At 40.3% G+C, this 27,638-nt stretch overlaps 1 protein-coding gene and 1 non-coding gene across 3 annotated transcripts; one reads left to right on the forward strand and one right to left on the reverse strand.

Annotated features, from left to right (window-relative positions):
• The first annotated feature begins 3,193 nt into the window (after positions 1-3,193).
• On the forward strand, positions 3,194-27,048 carry LOC117548832 (SH3 and cysteine-rich domain-containing protein 2-like). Of its 2 annotated transcripts, XM_034220325.1 has the most exons (11): positions 3,194-3,707; positions 11,656-12,004; positions 13,395-13,489; positions 15,309-15,393; positions 17,500-17,615; positions 18,395-18,464; positions 18,655-18,755; positions 18,857-18,945; positions 21,715-21,766; positions 22,807-22,944; positions 24,971-27,048. In XM_034220325.1, the coding sequence occupies exons 1-11, from the start codon at positions 3,621-3,623 to the stop codon at positions 25,067-25,069; spliced, it is 1,281 nt and encodes a 426-aa protein (XP_034076216.1). In that variant the 5' UTR covers positions 3,194-3,620; the 3' UTR covers positions 25,070-27,048. The 2 variants fall into 2 exon arrangements, with proteins under 2 accessions (XP_034076216.1, XP_034076217.1); XM_034220326.1 differs by lacking the exons at positions 17,500-17,615; positions 18,395-18,464.
• trnar-ucg lies at positions 23,622-23,694 on the reverse strand. Its single transcript has one exon. It is a non-coding gene; the product is annotated as a tRNA-Arg (tRNA).
• Positions 27,049-27,638: the final 590 nt, after the last annotated feature.

Genomic DNA, 27,638 nt, shown 5'->3' on the forward strand with positions numbered 1-27,638 from the left:
CTGGTTGTCAGACAGCAGATGGCAGCAATGACTCAGTTGTAATGCTCGCTCCATCACTGCAGGGCTGATCTCAGGCCAGCTGGAGGCAGGGTTCAGGGTCTGTCAGCTTATTTAATTAGTCCAATTGATTTTCTTTAGTCAGGGTTAAAGTGAGTTAAACCTCTAGTTCCCAGACTGCTATACATGGTTTATTTGAAATAAAATGATCGAGGTGAATAGTTTGGTTAAAAAAAATAAAAAATCTTGGCCAATGGATAATTTCTTTAAGGGAAAAAAAAACTGGATTCTATAGTACTTTGCGGTAACTCACATTAATATACATATTCTTGTGAACTTTTACCTTCAAATTCTTTATAAAAACATGTACACTGTAAACGTTTTTATTTCTATTCAACAAAACCACTACAGCAATGTTTGTTAAATAAGGGTTTATGTGTTGATTGCTGTTACAATTTCTTTCTTTTTGCCACAGCAGGGTACATTTGATATTGAGGACCAAATAAACCACATCAGAACACACAAGTGGACATGCTTTCCTTTTCCTTTCAGTTATAAAGATGAAAATATCTTGTAGGATTAGAGCTGGCACTTGGGTAATAGAAGATTTTCTAGTCCATTGAAAACAATAGTCAAGCGTCCATATGAACATTTAGGCAGGTTTAGCTTGCTGTAATGATCCTCCTGTGCATACTGGCTATTGAAAGAGCCCTAATACACTTGCATTGTAGGCGATCGGGGACAAACTACATAGTCCTTTTTCTGTATATATTCACAAGTTTATCTGAAGATAAGTGCAAAAATTGTTAATCTTTTGGGTCTATTATATTATAACATAATTTACTCACAAGCACAGCTTGTTTGTCAATTTGCTGATTTATGTTACAATCCACAAGAATCCAAAAGCACAGCCTTTGTCAGATGGGGGCATGTGGTTCAAAATGTGACTGTCTGAGCACGTTGGACACTGCATGCAGAGTCAATTCTGTGTTTGCTTACGTACACATTTCTGAGGTGAAATCACAGATGAACAATCACGATCAATTTGTTCCAGTGGAAAAAGCAGCAGCTCCGGCCCTGTTACTGCACCATGACGACTGCTGTCATGGCTGGGAGTTGTCTTCCGCCGCATGGGACTCATTTTCTTCTCATCCTCCTTTAGTTTCCCTTGTCTCCAAATCACTGAGTGTGTAATGTGTTTCCACTGTCGTCTTAATGTTCATTTTTAGCAGCCTTGTTCCGGCACCTGGGGGATCACATGGTGGATGAAAGGTAGGAGACATTGGAATGTGTTTCCTTCCTACAGCATTTCACTTTTCTGTGTGTTCTTCTTTAATTGCTGGCAGATCACTGCACAATGCCCCACCAAGACATTGTGTCTCGGTTTATTTTTGACGGCGAAGCCACAGCTAGAAAACTTTTGACTTGGCTTTTTGTTTTGTTTCTTCACAAAGTGTTCCCTTCAGCAGTCACTCTGCTATCTGCTCTGCCCTTGCTGTGAAGCAATAATTAACGTGATAACAGAGGCTCCTTCCCTTTGTCTTCCTCCTGTCTCTTTTCTCCAAGACACCCACACACAAGCACTTTCTGACAGCTTGGAAAGAACTTTGATGTCAGACTTAGATAAAAAAATATACACTCTAATCCCATTTCTTTGCAGTATTTGCTTTGAATCACCTTTAAAATGCTCCTATTAGATAAACTATCCCTGTCTTCATACCTTAGCGGGGTTAATGCCAAAATCAGCAGCTGTGACTGCACCCTATTACTTCATTCTCTTTCATGTGATGACTTCTAAAGGGGCAATCAATGGAAAAGCCCCCCTGACGGGTGGTGAAAACAGGTATGAAATGTGATTGAATTTGACATTTGGGGCGGCAATCATCGAGCCTTGTAGCTGCTTTAAATATATAATGTGAAGAAAATATAGCCTAGCCTTAACTCTGCATTACAGCTGCTTCAGTATTCAGTGCCTCCGAGGGCAGGTGGGAAATGGCATGGAATACATTTAAACAATCAGTGTTTATTTTACCACCCAAAAAACAAACTGAAAGTAGCTCATCCCACATGGGTCATGGGTCAGCTATAGGAAATAATGACCCACACATTATTATGTGACTCACAGCTTTGTTATACAGCCTGGAGAAAGTCCTGCCTCAATGTCATCCACCCTCTTCCGTCACTACTTCAGCATTCTTCTGACATTGATTCATAATAATGACATACTTTATGTTGTTTTTATATGGTGTCGCTAGAAGGCTGTCTTCGACAAATCAAGTTTAAGTTTCTGTTTTGTTGGTCTCAAGTTGGTTGACAGAGGTCTACAGAGGCGTGTGGGGTAGTGGGTTGTCCGTAGGTGTTTGGATCAGGGGATCACAGGTTCAAACCCCACTGCAGTCAGCATGTCGTTGTGTCGCTGGGCAAGACACTTCACCCCAAATTGCTCCTGTGGGCATTGTCCGCAGTATTGAGTATTGAAGTCACTTTGGATAAAAGCGTCTAACAAGTAACATGTAATGTCAACATTACAAGTACAATGAAATGAGTCACATAATCAGAGCACTACTCTTCTTTATATTATCATATGTAAATCTGTATCACAGAGATTTTCCAGAAGGGACAAAGCACCACTTCAAATATTATAGATGCGCTCATAGGTTTCTTGGACAAAGTTATTCAGCATAAAAAAAAAGTAGTCGTCTAAGACCAAAACAACCAATTAGTCGACTAAAATGGAGCATTCTAATCTCTAGTATTGCATCATGTTGTGTCTGTGCTTGCTTACATTTGCAGTGGTCTGAAACCCATTCAACCCTATGTATTCTATATAATAGCTTTTTAACAAAAGGCAAATTGTATCATATTTAGTCTGTTGGAATTAGTTGCAATTATGCACTTGCAGTATTTAGATTTTCACCAATTAGGATAGGCTACAAAAATAAAGACATCCTGCTTTTGTTATAAAATACTAATTTCCTCAAAGAGAAACCCAGCTCTTGCTTACAATTTGAAAGGTAGTCTATATTTGGGCTTAAAGCATCCGCCCACGACAGTGAATCCTGATTGTGTCTAAATCAATCCTGGTAGAGTTGTAAAAATTGAACCAATCATGCGCCCCAGACGCACGAGAGGGCGTGCCTCAGGTTGCGCTTAAATTTAAGTCTGTGCAGTGGTGAAGGACACAGTTCGCTTTGGATTTATAGCCAGCGCCTTCCAGATCACAAGCTTTGTTTGGATGTAATCATACTAAGATATTTTTCCACATCGACGTTTTGCTGCTTTCAATCTTTTTTGTTGTTGGGAAACTGTATGACACATTGGAGTTTCCAATGCGCCATACAGGATCCTGAATGCTTGTCCTTGCATGGCAGGAGTGAAATATAAACAGCTGGTGTGTGTTTATGTTTAGAAAGTGTTTAATCAACCTGCAGTCGGTGTGTGCAGAGTTAATGGCCATAAGGCGTCCACATCGCAGCGCGCACACATTCCTGTGATGTGGATCTGTTACACTTTTCCAAGCTTTTATATGGCTAAAGCTCGATATTTCTTATCGACTGGAGACAGTTTGAAGAGGTTTTTTTTAATTGTGTGTGTCCTCAACGACTATTTTCTTTACGGTGTCAATGATGACTGAGAACAATGAGATGGAGAGCGACACTCAGCTCCAGCGCTCCCCAAGCACCATGTCCATCCAACCGATGTCATCCAAGGCAAGTTGAGCTTTGCTCCGTAAATTAAATACACTGTAATTTCCTACAGTTACAGATCTCTGTAACGACCTGAAAAAAGGCGATCAACTTTGCACAGCAGCTTCCTTCACAAACTCAAACAAAAATATGATTTTGTCCGAATAACGGGGAGAAATTCTTTTAATGGTATCTGTGTTGTTTTGTTTATTGTTAATTGTTGCTAATGCCTTCCTCATTATTCCACTGGTTTATGTAATATTGATGTCAATCCCTCACAATTGCAGTTGTATTGTCATGACTGCGTCACTAGGTGTAACTTCACGCGTAAGGTGTGATGTCACTCTGTCTGCCCCTTTCTCTCTGCCACTCCAAATTCACTTCCTGCTCACACACACACACACACACACACACACACACACACACACACACACACACACTCACACATTTATGCTTAGTATTAATATGCATGTGAACGAGTAAGGATTTCTTGGAAGAACACTACATTATTTTCAGATGTATTACTGGAAGCTCCTTTTTTTCAAGAATGACTTGATGAAATCATATATTTCCCTTCCTTGCTGCTTTCATGCACACTTTGTTGTAAACCATATGCGGTAAGAATGTTTTTATTGCAATAAACACAAATGGCCACGTTTATTTACATGCAGACCTGGATCTCTTATAGTACAGTGTGGGCCTGTCTGAGGCTCAAGTGTCCTTGCACAGTGTAAGTTATGATTCCATCCAATTTGTTGACTAGACTTTATAAACAAAGGTATTAGTGCTGTCCTCCAAGTGCAGGAGCGGTGAAAGCTTTCTGAATGTCTGCTGTTTAATGAAGGGCTTTTAGGACACTTGATTCATCAGGTCCAAATATGATGCAACTTTCCTCAGCTGAGTCTCATGCTTCCTCTAGCCGCCAAGGCACAAACACATGCTGTGGAAATGTTTGAGGAAAAGTGACACTCAGATGTTTCATCTAAATATTTGATGTCCTCTGTGAGATGCAGAAAGTCAGCATTGTATAGCAATCTGTCTCTTGTGTATTCCACTCAAGTTCCAACTCCTCACCAGCTGCTACCAATGAAAATCAAGCGGTATCTTGTGCCAAGCGGGACTGATTAGTATTCACATCATTCACTGGCCAGCTTCACCACATCACAAACATTTTTGCCACAAAGTAATGTGGCGACCATTCAATCACCTAATCCCCCTGCTCTTCCAATCGATTGATTTCCAGGGCTCTGTTGAATGGATTTGACTTTAATCTTCAGCTCTCATGCTCATTACATGGTTAATATAAGGTTTGTTTCATGTTTGGGGAAAAACGTAATTGTACTTGCCTATCTTTTGAACCTCCTTTTAATGTCCAGGAGTGAAAGCTCTATGCGACTAGATCAATCAATGCTAATTTGCAACCCTGTAGTACCAAGTCTTTTAAGGAATCTTACAGGAAACTATTGAAGTTAATGTCAGCCAGGATATCATATGATGTGTTCCCAGGAGATTGAAATTCTTTACATCAATATTCCACCCATATCTATTTTAAGCACTCAATCAAAACCATACCTAGGCCTATACAAGTAAAAATCACAGCCCAAGGGTTTAACCTTTGAGGGAATCTAATCAGACACACAGCCATGTGTCCATGATGTTTTTAATTAGATAAGGATGACACTGCTTGCTCTAATAACTGATGCTCCCCCCTGAAATTCACCAGAAGCAAATTCCCCACCAAGATGGATATCAGAAATCAGGAAGAGAGGAGAACTAGTCTGTGCCAGAGGATTAAGAGGAAAGGATGCATGGACTTTCTCTCTGGTTCCCAACAATGTACTGTGGCGTATTGCCAAGGCTGGCAGAAATGTGATTGGTTGAGCAGATGAAATGCCTGAGCAGCTATCAGCGGCATACACTGTCGCTCTTTGTAGAGAGCTGTTTGCTCCATAAGGACTGTTTAAAGCTTTGGGAGCCTTTCTGTGATAAAACTACACAGGTACATCTCCTTTTTATGATGAGTGCACAGGAGAAACCTCTGAGTGTAAGATGTCAAGATGTAAAAATGATATAAATCCTCCACCGTGTTTTGGGACATCGGCCCGTTTGTCAGCTCGCCCACTTTCTGACAAGAACATTAGTTTCTTCTGTGTCCCTCCGGATTCTTCACACACATTTCTTCACTCAATGCGAGCACTTGCTCAGTCAGCAGAGTGATAAAATGTGTCTGGAAATGCCTAGGTGTGGAAAATTGAGAATTTAGCCGCTTCATAGCTAAATCTAAACACCAGTCTGTCACAGTTAGAACTGTTTTGTCGGATGTAATGCACAACTGTGCTTTGGAACAATAGAATAAATAAATTGTGTGCCAAATGTAGTCGTTTGCGATAATTATACTTAAACAATATCAGAAAAGCCAGGTTTTTTAGGCTGTATGCCCAGAGATGCTTTGAGCTGAATGCTAATGTGAGCATGCTAACATGTGGATGCTTAGCATTGTACTATATTTGTGAAGTGTGAACGCATGCTAACATTTCATAATAGGTGCTGTAGATCGCACGAGAAGAAACATTAAATTACATTACATGTCACTTGTTAGACGCTTTTGTCCAAAGCGACTTACATACTCAATACTGTGGGCAATCCCCAGAGGAGCAATTTGGGGTGAAGTGTCTTGCCCAGGGACACAACGACATGCTGACTGCAGTGGGACTCAAACTTGCTATCCCCTGATTTGAAGTCCAGCACACTATCCACTGAGCGACAGCCTCCCCTAAATAATTCAACAAGATTGATAAGGGAATTTCTAAAAAAATAGCCAAAATCTGCAGGATTCATCTTTTGGGGACCATGAGTCCCTGTGCAAAAGTGAATTGCAAATTGGTTGAGTGAGCGACTGACAGACAGTGATATCCTTTCAGCCAAGCTGCTAGCTTTTCTAAAACCAGACCTCAGGAAAGTATCTCTATCCATTTCAATATTAAGGGCAAGAGAAGCTAATAGGGGCATCAAATATGGGTCTGAATATATTTCAAAATCTGTTTCTCAGACACTCGTGATTAGGCACTTAAGCAGTCTAGTTTTATTATTCACACCTATTTACACAGGCCAGTGTTAACTCACTCACATCACACTGCTAATGCTAATGATGTACAGGGTATACATCGATGATTTCTAGTTACTATGCTGTCTTTTCACAATGTATTCTTCCACCTTCTATTTGAAACCTAATGTCACTTCACATTTGGATTTATTTTCTATTCAGATGAAGGGAGATGACACTTATGCAGAGACGCGTGCGGGGAGGTATAGTTGCAGAGGGAGGCCAAGGTCTTTATTGATTAATGTGACACCTTCACTGCTGTGATGTTCATTGATGTGACACTAACGAACGAGGTGTGAGCTGCTGAAGAACTGGATACTAGGAGGCAACAAGTAGCTTATATGATAACTGGCTGTATATCTGTGTGTATCGCTAACGAGGGGAAGAAAGTATCTGTTTGGGAGATTTATTTGTCGCCTTTGATGCTCACTCAGAAATAACATCCCCCCCCAGTCGTCAGACAATGACAGCCACCGTGCTTGGGGTGTTCAGTGTGTGAACTGTGATTGGGTGAGTGAAAATGGTTGGATGATGAGTTACCAGGGCAGAGCTGCGTGGCAGGGTTGGCTGAATGTGGGTGTGAGGAATTACACTGCAGTGAGGGAAGTGGGTCTAATCCATGCTACTATTTCAAACACAGTTTCTCTCTACAATAAACAATCAGGGGGAGAGTGTGTATGAGCTAGCCTGTGATTGGCTTTCTGTGCTTGTGTGTGTATGTGTTTGATAGGGACAGAAGCAGTTGGAAGCAGCCTGTGATTATCTTGTATTCAAAGCGGATCTGCCATGCTGCCGTGCATAATGACAAACTTTAGCCGAGAAGGGGACATGAAACTGGTTTACACAGTTTCTGTGTAATGACAAAGACCAAAGCTGTTTGAACGCTATGCTAAAAGATTTATTTATACGTGTACTTTTTTGTGTCCCATACTGTGTGTCATTGTAATAAATAATTCAGGTTGTTTTTACCAGTTGTTTCCTATCTTCTTATTAAGGTTGTCCATTACTTACCCAAAACAAATGAAGCCATGCCGTGAGGCTGTGAATGCATCATGTACACCTGGTACCTGAGGTTGACAATTCTCCTTGAAAGCACATATTCTGAAGTCTTAGACCTGGATTTAGCCAGGAAACTGTGTCTCTCTCAGCACAGCTATCCTTCTTGAGACGCAAACATCCTCATCTAGAACAAGGTCGCACACTATGACGGTGGCCATGAAGAAAGACAGGTTGTTAAAAGAGAACCTAGTATTTGAGGGGGGGCAAGGCGCTAGGACAGGATTCAAAAATTCAAATTACAGGCTTAAATATTGCATGTACATGGATTTTGTTTTGATTCAAACTGCAAAGTCGGGGTGTATATCTGTTGTTGTGTTTTCCCAATGACTTCTGCACTTCCTTTTCTTCTGCTGCTTCGTACACAGGTGTGATTGGCATCGTTCAGGAGTGAAGATGGTGGTAGAATAACAGATATTTAGAGAAAAGCAGCACAATTCTGTCCATTTTTAGACCCATGTACACCTTACCACTCTTTACTTTAAGCGTTGTAACTGTTTGACTGTTGGTTTAAGACCAATACAAAAGTAATGCAAACTCTACCAGCAAAACCTTTTCACCAAAGTGAGATTATATTTTGACTTTACTGGATGACCTTCATTGAAATTGAAATGCTATCCACTTGGTGAATCATTTAAAACGGCTCGTACTCAAGTATGTCATGGCCACAGGCTGTATTTATGATCATATTCCCGGCAGGACTCATCTTTTGTTGTTCAGTCTTGACGTCTAAACAGGCTGCAGCATATACGTCAGCCTGGGCCCATACAGCTCTGAGGGAGGGAGGAGGAGCTGTATGTTTGTATGAAATAAGAGCTTTATTATTGAATGATGTCTACTCAAACAGTCCATATGGAGCATTGATTTTTGATCTATTTTGGCTACATAAGAACAATTGGAGGTTGGTATGTGGATCGAAGATTTGAAAATGATGGGCTTTTACGGGTCTGCTGAGATAACTTGCCTACATCTGGTCTGTTGCTTGAAAAATATTGTCAGTGCAAGTGCGTGTGTTCAACATTTTGCATTTTGCATGGAATTGTGAATCATTTTTTAAATGTATAAATAATTGATTTAGAGAAAAACATCAGCAAGCTCAACTGAACCAAAATGTTTCTTTTTGGGAACGCTGCATTTTTTGCTTAATATAGTTATAGTAAGAAATACATTTAGTAGAGAACTGAAAGAATAGTGCGGTAATTCTCTTGACAGGTACTGTCATGAAATTACAGGGGATCAATAATACATAGGACTAGAACATACATCACAATCAGGTTATGACCCCTGGTAAACTTCGGCTCTCAATCTGCCTCATTTTAAACATCGGCCTCCCTCCTCCATTGGATGTGGTATCCCTCTGGCTTGACTCAGAATCATAATGCTCTCGGCTAATGTTCAAATCGAACCAAACAGCAATACTTTTAGGCACGCTCACTGACTGATGATTCGATTAGCTGTAATTGAGACATGTGCTCTAGCCAGAGCTGTTATTCCACTACTCAGCTGCTCTGATGGAGAGAGCATAGCTCAAGACTGTGACGCTGCACCGAAGACACATTAACATTTCATCCTCTTCAACATGATGTTAATATTTGAATTAGCGTCTCATTTAGAGTTACATAGAATATGAAGCAGGAAATGCTTTTAGGGGAAGGCTACCCTTTGATTGACATGTACCGTGATGCTCTCCAGTCTGGCTGTTCTCTGTGTTTTTGTCTTACAACTTTAACCTTTTAACAGTTAAACTTCAGTTCATTATGTTAATTGTTACATTTCAGTCGCCTAAAAACGTCTTGTGTTTGGTTAAACTTTGTGTCACCCTTTCTTGCCACTTCTGGATGCACAAAAATGGTGACAATTACAATTACAAAGCTCGAGGCCTCAAAACCTTCCACCAATTGGTTGCATCACAATGATGACATCCTATTTTTGTATACAGTCTAAGAGAGTGTGAAAAAAGTTGAATAACCTGAATTGACCCAGAGGGAGTTGTGTGAAGTCTGATACATTTCCTCAAGTGGTGTCACTTAAAGCAGCGTCTGTTGCACTTAAGCTAAACTGTTTATGAGCACAGGCTATATATCAATGCCGGTAGTTTGTCTTTAGATTATAGTATAGAATTACAATCTCCGACCAGAGGCTAAAAACTGTACTGAATTACAATCAAGGCCATGAGTCAGACTGACTCACACAATAACACCATTCTATGCAACCAAAGCTACAATATTGTATTAGCTGTCCTTCATCAGTGTAATCTGATGAAGGAAATTGTCTAATGGAGATTTACAGGAAGCATATGCACACACTTTCATAGAGTTGTGTTTCTCTTGCTCTGCCTATGTGTGCCACAAACGCACACACACAAACTGAAATAGACAAACTGTTTTCATATCTTGTTCCCAGACGTGTGGAGCTGTAAACAGCATGTCCCTGTAAAGTGATTATGTTTGGCGCTGAGCACAGAGCAAGCGCAGACAGGCAGACAGGCAGGGAGGCAGAGCGTGTGCACACGGAGGGTCTGTGGCCTACTGATGATCTGTCTGCTTGTCTGTCTGTGTTGATCCATTCTCTCCCCTGCGACACGGCCACACCCTGACACTGCTCACCCGCTGCCACTGCATGTATCATCATCTGTTCACAGAGCCAGAGGAAAACGTCAGGAAACATGCATTTATCTAGCCAATCAATGCTTGATGGCCGCAGAGAGCAGAGCTTACAAGCTTTGTAGCTCATGTGACATGTCATTGTCTGATTGTTCTGCTGTTGAATTGCAGAAACCATCAATTGTTGAAGACTGTTTGGTCAATGCAGCGGACAAAATACAAGCATGGCCCGTTATGTCAATACACAGGAGGTTACATGCAATTTGAAATGGTTGGATGTTGTAGGCCTTGTTTGCTTAGTGCAGGCCTGTGGCACCATCAATCGGTCCAACGATCAGACTCCATCAGATTAAGGGCCCTGAAGATAGGCTGTTGATAGATGATAACGCTTTGTAAACTGTCTTGTTTTATTTCATCACAATAGCCCCCCTGCCACGAAGAAAATGTCATATGCGCACAGTAGTCCTCAAGGTATGGCCGTGGGCATTCTGAAAGAGGCAAGGCTTATCTTGTTAAACCCTGTGATGCACACGCTGCTCTGTTAGATGTGTGTCTGCAAAGGATATGCGTTGTATCACTAAAGGAATACATCACCCTTTAAATTACTCTTCATCACTCTGTCTGTGTGACCTTGAACTATTCATAAAATATTATTCTTGCATGCTTCCACTTAGAAAATTCTTGATTAATTGAAAAACAGCAATATATATAAATATATATATATTCTCCAATATAGATACTCCAATTTATATAAAAAGTCAGTTTTCACAATCTTTTGCTGAAATCTAACTATTTAGAAGACTTTCGCATGAACAGTCTCACACCTGCACAGGTTGTGTGAGGGTTTACAAACAGCTACTTAATTCCTCAATACTTTTTTGATTCTTTGTTCACCGTGAAGGCATGTGAGGAAAACATTTTTCATAGGTTAGGGTTATAAAGTAATCCGTTAAAGGGAACATACAAGTATCTCAGCTATCAATGTGTTGTTTCCATATGAGGTGATATTGCATTTCATGAGTCACCCTCTTCCCGATGGTATACAGATTGGAGCCGAGTGTTGTGTTTATGAGTCCGAGATATTACATGTGCTGCCCTGCAGGCATATTGGACATTTGTTATTGCTCCCAAGTATGCCGCTGCATTCTTGCTTATCTATTGTTTATACTTAGTGTGCCCTCTTTCTTTCTGTCAATGTGTGTGTGTGCAGCTCCAGAGACTAAAACGCTCGATGTCCTTCAAGACCATCATGCGGAGCAAAAGCGTGGAGAATTTCTTCCAGAGGTCCTACAGCGACGCTCGCCTGCCCCCAGACTTCATCACGGACCCACCTCCTCCTTCCCCCCCACTGCTGCCTGGCTCCCCTCTCGTCGGCCACCGCTCCCCCTCCGTATCACCATCCCTCAGCCCCAACCCCTCCATCGCTTCCCATTCCCCAAATCTCAGTCCTTCTCCATCACTGTCCATAAAGCCTCCCCAACCTCAGATCACCCACTGTTTCCAGGACCATGTCTTTCGCAAGCCCACCAACTGCCAGCACTGCAAGCACATGATAGTGGGTAAGACCTCCGCTCTTCATCAAGCCAACTCATATCTGCAGTTTTCACAGGATTTCTGCCATCCATGTCTTCATATTTACAGTATGCATCCCATCTAGTGCAACCTGGAGAACAACACCTATTATTCTTGAGGCATTTATCATTGTTTTATCATGTCTTTATTACTACCGAAGGATTTGAGTCTGCAACACCTAAGAGCAAAAGTCAGATGTTTGTGGAAATGCATACATTAACCATGTTAAAATCCTCCACATATAAGATAAGATAAGATGTGAGACACTTTATTTATCCGAAATTGTGAAATGTTTGCGTTGCAGCAGTATACAAAACTGCAAAACAAAACAAGGCATTGCACATAGGTAGAAATTAAAGAGTAGAAATAAATTCTAGAATTTAAACATCTCAAAATAGAATTAAAACAGCATTAAAAAGTAGAAAATATACAGTAGGCCGTGAAGATATAAAATCTATAAACTCTGACAATAGACAGAATATAAAGCAGTATATTATTCACATTAACTGTGTAGGGAATGGAATATAAAATGAAATATAAACATAAAATGTATAGTGTGTCCAGTTGTCCAAAGAGAAGCTATGGAGCAGTGGGTTCTCTGCCAGCCAGATATGTTATAGAAAGATGGTAGCATGAAGGTAATTGGTTTTAAAGACACATTTTAAATAACCTCAGCTCAATGCCAGATTTTCTTGCTCGGTTTATTTAGAATAACAGTCCACATTGGAACGTTAGTCTTCATGCTGCTTTCCTACACTTTCTATCTGAAGCAGTGCGCCTGCTGCAGATATGTGAGTGCTCTTATCCCTAATTGCCTGTATGAACTCCTAGCTGCTGCTAGTATTTTTGCTAAATCCACTTGATGTCACTATGATTAATTTCAGCCTCCAACCTGCTCCTCTGCAGGCTTTTTTTTGCATGCATCGTGATTTGTTTCTCTCTAATGCATCACCTTGCTCCTGCAGTCCATTCAAAGCAGAAGCAGTAGTTTGATTTTTAGTAGTTTGCTTCCCCATCTACAACAAATCAAAACATCTATCATTGCATAACATCTCAATGCTCAACATTTCTATCACTGAAGCACCTGAAAGCAAATGTGAAAAAGCAACGGGCCAAATCAATTATGATTGAAATATCTCCAGCTGGTTTCCAATTTCTCCAGGTTGTTTTTGAAGGGGAGCTGTTGATTGTGAAGCTGTTAGTGTCAGTGCCAGCTTAATACAACTGGGACAACTCTTGATTAAACTCTCTACCTGAGCGCAGGAAACATGTACATATGATCTGAAGGACACTTTGGTTTGTTAGGACTGCAGCCTGCTGTCTGTTTCTTTAGTGTGGCAGTCTGCGTCATTCTTTCATCTCTGTCCCTCTCTGCAGGAAACTCCAAACAGGCCCTGCGGTGTAAAACCTGCAAGATGGCTGCTCACCTGTGGTGCACCTCTGAACTCTCGCAGCAGCTGTGTCATGGGAAGGTGCGAATACGCTCACAGAATTTTGATGATATCATTCCCTTTAAATATATATATATATTACATTTTATTTTTTCAGAAACATGTATGAATATCTTGGTTTTTTTCAGTTTTCTGTGAACCAATCTGTGATTCTGTGTTCATTTATTTGGCAACTTTTTTGGAGCAGCAAATAAAAACCTCTCTCAAACGAAGCATGTCAGGATTAAATAAACAACCCATGTTGAGTGGCGGGCTTTAGGACTATGCAGATTGTGTTACCGTCGTAAGAAAAGGTTAACTGGCTGTTTCTATTCTTTGTGCTGAGCTAAGCTAACCCGCTGCCGGCTGCAATATTCATATGTAACAACAATTATTAGAGTGGTTTCGATATTAAATGCTTTTTAACAACAAAGATGTAAAATAAAGGTCACCACATAATATAGTGTGCGTTCGCCGTTCAGTAACAGTTTATCATGTTTTTTTGAGATTACGATTACTCAGTTTGCCCTTTTTTTGTTGCAGATAATACATTTCTCCTCCCTAATCCAGTTCCTCCAATTTCTCTCCCTGACATATTTTTTTGGGACGGATTAAAAACACACCAGCAACAATAACAGTTCAGATTACATCATGATTTAAATAACCTGAGCAGGAACATTGTTACCATGGTAACTTTACCATAAAACTGAACTGCTTTATTACGCAATTTCACCTGCATTCGCAAATAATTAAATATATTAGTGGAACAGTGTTTCGAACTGTGCACAGTAAATAAAAACATGTGAACACTGTTGATGTGAGGAGAGTAGGCTTCAAATTTGAATGAATTTCAGACAGAGCTTTTGGGTTTGTCCTCTCGTGCAGGCTAGAGGACATTAGCATGGAGAAAGAGGCGAGACCTTCTGAGAGCCACTTGGAAAATGTAAGAGCACTGTGTCCAAATCGACTCAGAGCATTTTGATAGAAATGCACAGAGAGGGAGAGCCAGGGGAACGATGAGGGCAGCAAAAGGTACAATATTATCACACAACAACCAGGTTTTTGTAACAGGAGCGCTGGTGTCAGTGTGTTACTCTCGTCATCATTATATATAAACTGGGTGGCTCATTTGCAAGTCAATGCAAAGACAAACTGATACCTCAGCCGAGTCACTTACTGGGCTTAATTCAGTGTGAAATTGTACCCACGCAGACACACGCAGCATAACATGTCCCTGCTTGTGTTAAAGTCATTTGCATATTTTCGGTGGTTGATTGAATGTATTGTTCATTATAAGCAGTAAATAGAACCTCAGTCATTTCAAAGGACTCCTTAAATGTCCCAATGTCACTACATAGATGGAGCCATTTTCCCCATCAGCTCAGTCTATAAACAATAATTAAAAATCATCCTTTCTTACCTAGTTCTTGTGATAAGAATAGCGATCATCAAAGAAATTACAAGGGATTGGCTACAAGATAATAACTTAGTAAACTCACAATGGAATAACCTAGTAAATGAAATCTATGTAATGGAGGAAACAACTATGAGAATTAGAAACCAAATGCATATCTTTGAGGAAAGGTGGGAAAACTTGGTAAAGTATAGAACACTATAATAAAGATTTATAAGGAACATGAGGTAAGAATTGATAATTAATGTATACCTGAGTATTAATAGTGTATCCATTCTTTTATTTGTGTTATTATTATTATTATTTCCTTTCGGATTTGTCAACTGTTATGTAGTTAATTTATGTACCTATGTGTTCATTTTGTTATGTATGCTTTGTGAATAATTTCTTAAAATGCAAATAATTCATTTTTTTTTAAAAATCCTTCTTTCTGCTCTCCTCCGTTAGTCTGGAGCGTTCAAGCGAAACTTCAGCTCACCACTGCTGGTCAACGATCAATTGTCTGTCGTCAAGGAAGTTCAACCGAGCCAAGGTGAGCATACCTGAAAGACCGTGTGTGTGTGTGTTCACGAGTGACTGCTTTGTTATGTACGTGCTTTTGTTTCGTGATGTTGCTGCTGTCTAGCCTTTTGGTTTATTTGTAGATGTTTGTGTGCTTGTGCATGCACTGTAATAAAACCAGAACTGTCTCCATCTCACCTGACGGCCGAGGAGCATGAAGTGGGAAAATGTAAAGAGGAAGAACAAATTCAGCTTCTCTTGGTGGCTGACGGACGCACCCTGAAAGTATGTGAATAAATATTCATACATTTTTATACTTCTGTTTATGCTTTGTATTGTTACTCCTTGCACTTCAGTTTCATTTGGTTTTAACCTGCCTCAGCATTATAACTCTTCAAAAAATGATGTACATTTTATTTAGTTTACAATAATGGAAGCAAACAAATTGGACACTTTCTCGTTTCTCTTTGTCAAGTAAACCTGCAGAAGGTTAAAACGCAAGGACAAGCACACACTGAATTTGTTCTTCTTTTCATCATCATCTCTAAATAAGAACTTGTTTTTCCTTGCCTATACCTTCGGAAGATATTATATTATATATTACTATTATATATATATATATAATATGTGGAGATACAGTCTTTCACCTCCCAGACTGTATAACTCATTGAATCAGACATGACACCTCATGCTGTCACTACCTTGCACTTTCCATAGAGCAGGGAACAATTAACCCACAGCTCTGTCACCCCCCGAGCGGAGCAGCATGACGCCTGGGACTCCTCCAGCTGAGGCTGCAACCTGCCAAACTCACAATCACACATTTCAAAGTGTTCTCGTAATTATGCTCACTAAAGGCCTGGTGAAATGCTGAACCCGCATAAGATTTAGTTACAGATCGTGTCATTTCCCATCAACTGCCTTTTGGCAAAGCAGTGCCATACTGAACCATATTTATGAGTGTGAGAGGAATAGCTGCAGGAGCAAAGTACTTAACATTCAATGTTATAGGTTGCAATCTCTGAATCACAATTAAAATCGTATTAGCTACCAATTGAAATGTGTGCAAGGATTCTTCATTAAAAAAAACACAGCTGTGTTGGGTTGATATATATATATATATGGTGAAAGAGCTTTTTGGACCAAATGAAAGACAACCCCAAAATGTGGGTTCAAAAATGAGTCACTTGTCAAACCCTGGTTGTTATTCAGTGTATAGCTTATAGTCTGTCAAAGTAATTACGTCACAAAAGCCTATAAGGTTGAAAAAGGTATCGAAAATAGATATGAAGCCATGTCACACACAATTCTCCTTTCTGCACTGAAAGGAAAGCTGAAGGTCACTTGCTTGGTGAAAATAATGATTAGTCTCAGTAAGACTTTCTGTTCTTTACTCTCTTCCTCTGCATGCTCTAACATGCAGAACTGCCAGCGTCACTGAAAAGACTCCAACCTATTTAAAGCACAGGTAAACCTTATCACCTGTAATTACCTACAGCAGGTGCACTGAAGGCACTCCTGTTTAATTTATCCCCAAGAGCTTTAAGGGCGCTGACGTCGATATATGGAACTGCAAATCATTATGTCTTCATCCTTCAGACTGCCAGAGCGCCTGGCCCTGGAGGAAAGTCATCATTTGAATCGTTTAGATATGGATGGAAAAAGGAGCAGAAAACCTAATACCTCACTTCAGTAATACTCTCATGGCACCAAGTGCTGCCATCCACATGAAATGAAGGACTTTTTTAGGCTTTCCATCTTTTTTTATCTTATCTCTTATTCCACTTCTCCCCAACAACAGCTCACCTTATATAACCTCAAATTAACTATTAGAGACTAAAACACATTTACTGACATCAAGTATGTGTATTAAATAAATCAAAGCGCGTAAAGTTTTGTAAAGTCTTGATGTCTCATTCACTTTTGGCTGCTGTTCTCTGTCAGATCTAAAGTGGGTCAGTTTGGCCCAGCACTCTACTTTAGTTATATTTAGACCCTCTGGTTCCTCCAGATTGGCACTCAGTGTAGCCCAAGATGTGCGTGGAGCTGTATCTTTGCGTGAATCATTTCAATGTGTTCTTAAAGAAAGTGAATATAACTGTGCATGAGTTTATGAATGTGTGTTTGTGTGTTTCAGAGGCAGCGAGGATGCGTGTGGACCCTGTGTACGCCGCCCTGCGCTTCGGGACGTCCTTGGCGCATATGAGCCGCTCCAGTTTTGGCAGTTTGTCAGAATCACCAACACGCAGCCTGGTATGACATCATCACCCTGTGTTGGGGTTGAGGACAGTATGATCCGTGTGATAAGGACGTTTTTACGAGATCCGTCCATTTGTTAACTCACTGGTGAATTATGGAGACCCTAGATACTGCAGTGCAGGGATGTCTACACGCCCAAGTTCATATATTCTTCCATAGTTTCTAAAAACTTAGCAAATCATCTAAAAATATCAATAGATGGAAAGATTGTTACCTCTTTGGCTTTTGGCCTCATCTAACAAATGACTGTAAATCACATTAGATATTGATTTGATAGATAGATATATTAATACTTTTATACTTTATTGATCCCAATTTGGGAAATAATTTTCTCGCAGAAGTTTGTTCAGACATGAAAATACAATGCTTAAAATACTTAAAAAAGTGGAAAAGATAATTAACAATTACAAATAAAAAAAAAACATTTAAAATATTTTATCAAATACAAACAATATAAATAAAGCAATATACAATATTTGGGACATTTATCGAAAATGAGGAAACATAGTTCCCTAAAATTGTAAAACTGTTCCTTAAAAACAAGGCTTTTTAAAAGATTCCTTACTTTTAGGGTCATGCTAGTCCCCTATTGAAATCAAACCCACCGAAAACTATTTCAATAGTGATTATGGCATGTATGCAGATCTGTTTACAACACCAAGTACTACTGATCTGTCTTTTGTGCTTCTGACACATTTCTACGCCCACTGTCAAATGTATACTCTTTGATATCCTGGTGTTAACTTTTGATTTGTTTTTCCTTCTTTGACAAGGGGGAGGGAGGTGAGGAGATGCAGCAGAGACAGTACAGCATGGATGAAGAGATTACTCAGGAGACAGGGGGTAAACACTGCTGTGTGTCTGTGGATCGGCATATGTGCTGTGTATCCATGCTTTTGTGTCTATTATTATGCTGTGTTTACTGTGCATGCCTTTCTGTGTGTGAGAGAGACTTACTTGTTCAAAAGGACACGCCTGATTGCATATATGTGAATGCCTGACAACTTCTAATAAAATTCCTCGCCGCCCTCAGACAACCCTTTCCCCGACGCTGAGATGGAGGAGGAGGAAGAGAGTGGCAGCCAGCTGAATCTCGCAGAAGCTCCGGACCCTGCAGAGGAGAGCAATGTGATGGTACGCTCTCTTTTATCCCACTGTGCAGACTGTCACATCTTGTTGTTTTCCTCCCTGGAGCGTGTATTTCTGTATCACGACATCTTCGTCCCTTTGTCCAGGTTCCCAAGCGCATTGAAGTTCACTCCATCCACACCTACGTAGCGCTCTACAAGTTTCTGCCTCAAGAACAGAACGACCTGGAACTCCAGTGAGTAGAAGTCACACTGATTACATACAGGAACCTTTCTCTTTTTGGAATACAAATGCCACAGCGCTTGTTTCGTGTTATTTGCTTGTTGTTAGTGGTTGCATTTTTGCCCCAGCTGTTGTTCCTGCAGGATAACATGTCTCCATCATCTGTAGAGGACGGGGCCGGGGTGCCCTTAAGGACGACTAATTATAAACCGGCAGCCCATCCCTGTCCCTTTACAGGGCTGTAGTCTGAGCTGTGTACCCATCAGGGGAAAGGATGGAGAAACTCAACAACCGAGAAATGAAAGAGCGGACAGACACAAGGGGAATAGGCATGAAGCTGAAGTCTATTATAGGCAGAGAGGGAGAGAATGGGAAAATAGGCAGCGAAAAGTGCAGCTATAGAAGTCAAAGCTCCATAAAGGAAGGGTGAAGAAAGGAAGGACAGAATAGTAAAAAGCAGGACAGGATGTGTGTGTATGAATGGTTAGGGGACAATGGAGGGACAACAATGAGACTGTTGTCAGCCATCTGCGCCGTGGCTATGTGTCTGTAACTGCACAATATATGTGGGCTAATGAAATCGCAGTGTGTCTCTGTGCTTCAGTCAGGGATTTTAGCAGCATGTACTGCACTCAAATTAGATATGTAAGAGCTTTACTTCTAATTAATTATTTTCCCACATTGCACATTTACCCAAAGCCATGTTCAAATGACAGATTCTGAGTGATAAGCATGCACTGGTGTGGCCTGAAAATGATATTTTAAGAGAAGACTGCACTGGACAAATACAAAAAGATCTATGTTTGGGTCATTTAAAATTGTTAGAGTGTAATTTCAGGGCAATCTTCCTATTCCTATTTTTTCTACACAAGTCTAGACCTTGCTTATGTTCAAGCCTTCAATATAAATGTGAAATAAGATTAGTTTAGCTTTATTCATAAATTGAATAGGATGAAAAAAGTAGCTGATCAAATCAAATCAAGTTTTATTTATATAGCACATTTATAAACGATTTTTGGTCGAGCCAAAGTGCTGTACATATAATAAAAATAGCCTACAGTAGAGACACTTTACAGCAAATACAACAGCACAGATTGTTCAGAATATCAGTATGAGAAAAACGACACCCTCTGACCTTAGACCCTCACATCGTACAAGGAAAAACCTCCAGAGAAAACCCACAGTTTAAGGGGAACATGGGAGAAACCTCAGGGAGAGCAACAGAGGAGGGATCCCTCTCCCAGGACGGACAGACGTGCAATAGATGCCGTGTGTAAATCGAAGAGACAATACATTTTACAGCATATAGGCCGAATGTTAGGAAATGTATGTGTCTGTAATAGGAAGATGAATCCACGAGGATGTCAGCTACAATCCTGTGGAAGCCATCAGGGAAGCAGCATGACGAGACCCAAGGTAGGACCGCAGAGACAGGTTCAGCCACGACCCGAAGTCCACGACTTAATCCAGAACTCAGGATAGAGGATCCAAGACACAGGACTACAGCAAGAGGATCAGCCTCGACTCCGGATCCCGGCGTAGATATAGATACAAAACAAGAAAAAAGATTTGGCTGGGTTAATCAGAACAAGAGAATACACAGACACAGACAGAGAGGGAAAAGGTCATTGGATAAAAGTTATTCTTGATAACCCTCTAGAAAGATCTCATGAACTTCCCCACTCAATCTATCAAGACCCGAGCAGTTCTATTAGATATAAGATAAGAAACAGAGATAGGGAGCACAACAACCTATCTCTTCGTCAGATGCACTCCCCCACTTATCTAAGCGACTCTGTACCCCGTAAGATGCCTAAAGATAAATGTATTCTACTCTGCCTTTTCTCCGGTTTCCATTTCATTAAGAGAAAACCCAGAAAAACCAAATCCCTCACATTGAGCTACTTTTCCTCTCTGGCTGTAGGTGCACAGAAACAGGAAATACTGATGCAACATTTGATATATTTCCAAATGTTAAGATTGCAAAATGACATTTATTTAAATTACAACATGTTCCCTATCCATTATTGGAGAATAATTAAATGTGCTCTTTCTGACACAAATGAGCAAATCTGCCAGTTCCAAGGACATGTATTTAACTAGGCCGATCCCATTGTTCAGCATACACATTTTAATTGTGTGTTTCTTTTAAATAGCTGTGAAAAACATTAGTGTAACAAATAATTGTTTCATATGTAAAACATGGTCAGTATAAGTTTGAGATATATGGGTCTTACCCTACTTTGAGTTGATGTAAGTGTGCAAACTAAAGTGTGTGTGTTGCGGCGATCATAGAGGGCAGAGAGCAGACACCCAGGAGACTGCATGTACAGAAATGCATCCCGAAAAGCAGTTTCAGTGAAACTAGGACAACTTGTACTCCTTTTTGGGGTGGAGGGTTGGTTTACAAAAAAAAATAAAAAAATCTGGTAGTGACATTAGCATTCAGGCCAGGTTAGCAGATTTGGTCCGGCCTTTCCCTCTGCAGTAGACACTACTTAGTCATAATTCATGGAGACCTGATGACTTGGTATCTGCTGCTGTGTAAACTCTGCCGAGCGACACCACTTTAACCACTTTGTAACCATGGGTACAACAGCTTTCTCTGGCAGTTTAATAATGTGGTCTTCAGCCCTTGTACTCAACTCTTTTTTTTTTCTTGATGTGCTTGCTGCTCTCACCCTCTCACCTCCTTCTCCCCATCATGTATCCAACTTCCCTCCCCCTCAATCCCCTCCCCTTTATGCCTCCTTTACCGTCTCTCATGTCTTATCTCCTCTAGACCTGGTGATCGTGTGCAGGTCACTGACGACTCTGGTGAGGAGTGGTGGAAGGTGGGTATTAATTCACTTGCAGGCGTATTTGTGTGTGCTTGTTGGCGGGTATCTGTGTAGATAGTGTGTGTTTGAGAGACATTTGTGTACGTGCATTTATTGTGTGCATGTGTTAATTTGAGGCTTTAAAACAACTATTGCTTGACGCCTGCTTAATTTCTTCCATAAACATGCAGGCAGCCACAGACAGAAATAGAACATAATTTCCTCTGAAAATTACAGAGTTTAACATAATGAACCTGCCAAGTGCTGTAACCTCAAAGAGGTCTTTATTGAGTCTGTAATGAGCATTGCTCGCTCCTGATGAAAACAAATGTGCTTCTGTAAGTGTAGGTTTTCCATCACAGAAAAAGGAAGAAGCACCAAGTCTTAAATAAAGTGCAGTCTGTTTATCTTCCATCAGCGTACCTGTTTACTAGCACTTAGGTGGCGTAAAGTGAAGCAGCAGTCATTAAGCACTTACAAATATACACTGCCGCTCCAAAATTCTGTTTAATTTGTGAATCATCTGTTCATAACTGATGAATGGTTTGTGAATAACTTCAATATGCACATCAACACCTGAGGCAGAGCGTGATAAACGGAATCATTGCTGCATTGCTGTTATTCCAGCCCGCTGCTGTTTCTTTAACTACATAAAGAATGAATGTGGTATTAAGGTGAAGCAATTTCTTTCTGTATTCAGAAATGAAATTGCCTCTTAATTTGAGTAATTTTAGTGTTCTGTTTTCCTAATTCTTTACTAGTCTCTGCAGCCTCAATGATTCATCACTGCACAGTTAGAAATGTGTCACTTTTGATCTCACTTTGTTTTTTAATTTCCCATTACTATTCAGAATGGAGAAACTCCTTTTCTACCAATGAAACATGATGAAACACATTATTAAGTTCAGAAACGTTAAGCCAGTCTGGACCTCTGTGTCAGACAAAACATTCTCATCATCAGCCACACAGGGACAACTAATATGGTACATACTAAGTTGTCTTTCAACAGTATATGATTATCCTGACACCCACGTTTTTCTCCTTTGTTTTTCCAGGGCAAGAGTGGCGACAAAGTAGGCTTCTTTCCTGCCAACTTTGTGCAGAGGGTCCGGCCGGGGGAGCGAGTGTGGCGGGTCGTCCAGGGCTTTCCAGGAAACCGAGAGAGAGGACACATGGCCGTGAAGGAATCCCAGGTACACTGAGATGATCCAACCTTTTAATGACTTATTCCACTGTGTGTCTTTCTCTCATTTATGTTTATGATTCTCAACCCTCATCCGGTTGGTGTACCCATGGACCCCAGGGTAATACTTATTTTCAAATGTCGCAGATGCCTATATGATCATTCCAATGTTTCATTACTGTGTTAATCAATTTGTTCCTAATGAGTTTTATGTTTTCTTGGTTTTAAAAACACCACTTTACAAGGCAAAAGTACCCACTTTTCAGCCAATGCAATATTTAAGGCGACCTATCATGCAAAATACACCTTTTGATGTCTTTCACAAAGTGTAAGAGAAACAAAACCCTCTCTCTTTCCTCAAATCCAGGGGTACAACGGAGCTGATCCAGATTTGTGCCCGATATGGCATTTAATCACGGCAGCATTTAGATAGATAGAATTGGAGGGATGAAACCCTGCGACAGTCCAAGCCCCGACTGACTGAGACACTGAACTCTGCATTTGACCCATCCTAGTGCTGCCATTAAGTACGGCAACGACGCCTTGCTCAGGGAAACATCGGTAGCACTTGGTCTTTCTTGCCAAGCCAAGTCCCTATGGACTTTGCCGCCACCACCCTATAACGGAATACCATTTTTCTGAAGGCAACGATGCCACGGAAAACAGTCATCTACAATTACAAAAATACGACCACGGCAGGACTCGAACCTGCAATCTTCTGATTCGAAGTCAGACGCCTTATCCATTAGGCCACGCGGCCACGCTGTGGATCTTGTCATCTTCTTTGTTTTTTTTCATCAGAGGACCCAGAATCAGCAGTTCTCTAACAGGGCTGAAACAGAGAGATATGAGGGATGTCTAAAATGCATGATCTCTTTGGTATTTTGAGCAATACACATTATATAAATGTTTTTTAGATATGTTTTCATATATCTGAGACCCATAATATATGCCTAAAAATAGCATAATAGGAGACCTTTAACAAGACAAATAGGATACATAGTTAAAATGAACACCATGGACCCTGATGTAATACTGTAGTATGGTATTCATTTTGATTTAGACACACAGAGATGACTTTATGTACTCTGTCTATTTTGGTTTAACCCAATATGCAGATTAACTTTATTAATGTATTAGTTATTTAGAACGTATATATGCATTTTTTTTTCTGGCTTAGATAATTACATAAAAATGTCATGAAATAAAGAAAACATATTGCTAGTTTTTTCTTGCAATAGTTTATTCTTGGGGTCCCCCACCCAAGTCCTTGTAATATGTTAGAGGGTCAAGGAGCAAATCACTACACTGACACTTTAAAGGAGAATTTGTCAGCCTGCGTAGTTGGGATGATCTATTTGTGGTACTCCTTTATCCTGTTCAGAGTTGCAGGGTGCGAGAGCTTATCCCATAACACACTGGGTGAGAGGCGGGACACATCCTGATCGGTGTTTGATCAAAAGATTGGCAACAAAATCATTTCTGTCTCTGTGTGTTTATTATGATGCTTTTTTCCATTATCTTTTACACACTCTCAGCATGAAAACACACATATTTTTGTTTTTTACTTCATTTCACAAATCCAAAACAGGTTGTGTGTCCACTATAAGAAAACGCTGTTTACTGTCACCATAGTTTACCATAGTCACCATTTTCCTTAAGCGCAGTTTACAAAATCTTCTTGATAATGAAAAATAACCACAAATGAGTTGTCTCATATAGTATTTCTAAATTTAAACTGTCAAAAACTAGACTATTTATTTTGTATTAAAAGTTGATTCTAACAAAGATATACCAAGCATTCATTATTTTCAATACCTGTCTGCCATTGTCACTTACTTCAAGCTTTTTCATTCATTCTGATGGCGGTAATGCTACAGGGAAAGATGAAGACACTCCACATCATCTTCTGCCAAGATGGATATTCTTGTGGGCAATTCCCCCAACACAAACCTATATTTTAAAAGTGCTATTCATTTTCTTATCATTTACCTAAAAGAAAATGTAATGACTCCTTTCTTCCCCCTTCCTTTCAGATCTGTGTGGGGAAGCGGGAAGAAGGCGATGTGTTTCTGAAGCTGAGCAGTGGGAAGAAGAGAGGGCTGGTCCCAGCTGACTCCATAGAGGAGATCTGAGCCTCTGTGCTCCCATCACCATCCTTTCACTTCTACTCCCCCCAGGAGGCTCCCATCTTCAGACTATCAGCATCAACCCTCCTCCCCCTTCCCCTCTGCAGAACAACAGCTGCAGCCTTCTGCAACCAATCCTGCCTGACTCAAACCAAACACACAGATGAACTGGACGGGAAAAAAAACGAACACTTCTGCAAAGATCCGGGACCACAGCCCTTCATGAGCACACGGTTTCCAATTGATTTGATCTACTGTCTTTCAAGAGTTTTCAGATATGCAGTAGTCCTGTTTTAGAGAGGAACTGTTTTCAGCACTTTTATCTTAACAATACCAGACCAATGTTTAGTTAGATAAATGTTGAAAGTGAACAGGATTTGAATATGCTTGCCAGATGCCAGTCAATATATTGTTTTCCTCCGTTATAAAGATGTCGACCAGCGTGGGAGGAGGTTGAGTCCTGTCATGAGAATATTGTGTCTCTGTCCGAGTGATTTTCTTGTTTCCTCACCCCCTGTGTGTCTAATCCATATCTGCTCATGTCAGGGCATCATAACATTGGACAATTGCCAAGCACAACCACTGCCAGAGAAAACTGCTGCCATGTAAACAGAGAGGAGATTCAGATGAAAGGAGAAGACACAATCTGAAAATCCTCAGCATGTGTGAGTGATAAGTGCACTCGCCAACTTGAGACGGCAGAGACGAGAAGATAATCAAAGGAAAATGTAAGGCTTTGAGGATCACAGGGATTATTTTTCATTTGACTTTTTTCAATATAAAATAACAATGAAAATATAGTATAAAAAGTGCTCAGGCATATTTAAATTCCTGGGTAGAAAGCATGAATCAGCTGAATTTTGCTATCTACTCGACAGCATCTTAAACTTACGGGGATTTCATGAAAGAATCCTTTTAATTTTCTTCTGAAAAATTGCATATCCCTACAGGAATACACTTGGGTGTGAAGTATCTTACATTCAAATAGGTCTTAATCTGTCCTCTTTTTGTTTCAGTTAAATATAACAGAGGGAAAATATTTTAAATAGTCTCTCTTAAAAAGCATGGGGGCTGATCACAGAGCAAACGCTTCCGACTGTAGCTGCAGCAGTTCTCCTGTTTTCACATAAAGGAGCTTGACAGGCATAAAAGGCTTGGTTTGTTCAGAGGCCAGCCAAAGAGCTGCAGTGGGTGTTGCAAATGTTGCACCGCGTTATTACAGGACATCACTAGAGCTGGAGCAGTGGGAAATAAAAACATGTCAATGGGGATCTCTGTGACCATAACAAGGAGTTTAAGTTTCACTGACAGCTTGGAGGAGGTGCAGTGAGAGGAATGACATCAGCGTTGGGCCATTATGAGTCAGTGCATGCAGGTAGTGTTGTAGCCAAGGGTGCATCAGTCATCATTGATCAAATGTCATGTCCATCTTCCCTGTTTGGCCTCACTCGTCCTTTCTTTATCGATGCCTTTCTTTATTATGTCAGTTATGACATAAAGTGAAGGCGATTTTCTTCCAATGTATGGAGGTAGACTTTTGATGTTTAGACATCCATCGATTTCTTTTTACCCTTTTTTATAGTTTTCTTCAAAAGAACTACATCTTGTGTCACAAACAGGATGAACATTTTGGTTTGAAGCATAAAATGCAACAGTAGAATGATGGCATTGAAAATTATTTGAACCGTATGTCTTCTTCCAGAGAACTGAGATCTAGCTTATATAATTTAGTCTACATTTTAATATATGTGAAAGCATTTAGCGACTGTGAGACATAAGCTACTCTTCTTGTTATAACGAGAATAGAAATGTATTTCCTCCCATCTTTGTAAATTGTGCTTTTTGTGTCTCCTTCATAGCTGTCGTACTCAAATGGTTGTCAAAGCAAAACTGGATTTATGATTTTTACCCATGTTACCACTTTTTGCATTGTGCCTAGCTATGTCATTGGTTGGCCACATACCTTAATAAAACATCTTTACAAATTCGTTTCCGTCCCTTACATGGACACTGAATGCTGTTGTATAGGGCATTATGATAGCTCGTAGCTTTTGTTGTTTTTCTGTATTTGAAAATAAATTCATGATCTCGAAGATAGCAGCGAGCTCCCGAATAGGCCGCTGTAATTGAGAGTTTAAGTGCCGTCTATGCATAATGCACCATCCTCCATCTAGTAACACACTGCTGTGCACAGAGGACTGCCAAAAGACTGAGAGCAACATGGATATCACAAAATGGCTCTGTGATGGGGGAGAGAGATTCAGACATTTTAGTTATTTACTACAAATCTACAAGAAAACAAGATTACTTTTTTTTAATCAAACAAATCAAGAGCACCAATTTGTTTAACGGATTTGGGCTTTAGTCGTAGCAAAAAATAAAATCGAGCCCTTTATTTGTTCACTCACTCAACGGGGAAATGTATTTGCCTGCACAGCAAGTTAGCTAGAACAGTTATAAATGAGCAGCTGAAAACAATTCTCAAGAGTGCATGTTATAAACCAAGCATCCTGAAGCCAAACATGTCCCAAATTTGTGATTAGCTGTTGTTGAACGTATACCTAGGGAGGTGTTC

This window comes from Gymnodraco acuticeps, unplaced genomic scaffold (genome assembly GCF_902827175.1).
Source record: "Gymnodraco acuticeps unplaced genomic scaffold, fGymAcu1.1, whole genome shotgun sequence".
NCBI classification, from domain to species: Eukaryota; Metazoa; Chordata; class Actinopteri; order Perciformes; family Bathydraconidae; genus Gymnodraco; species Gymnodraco acuticeps.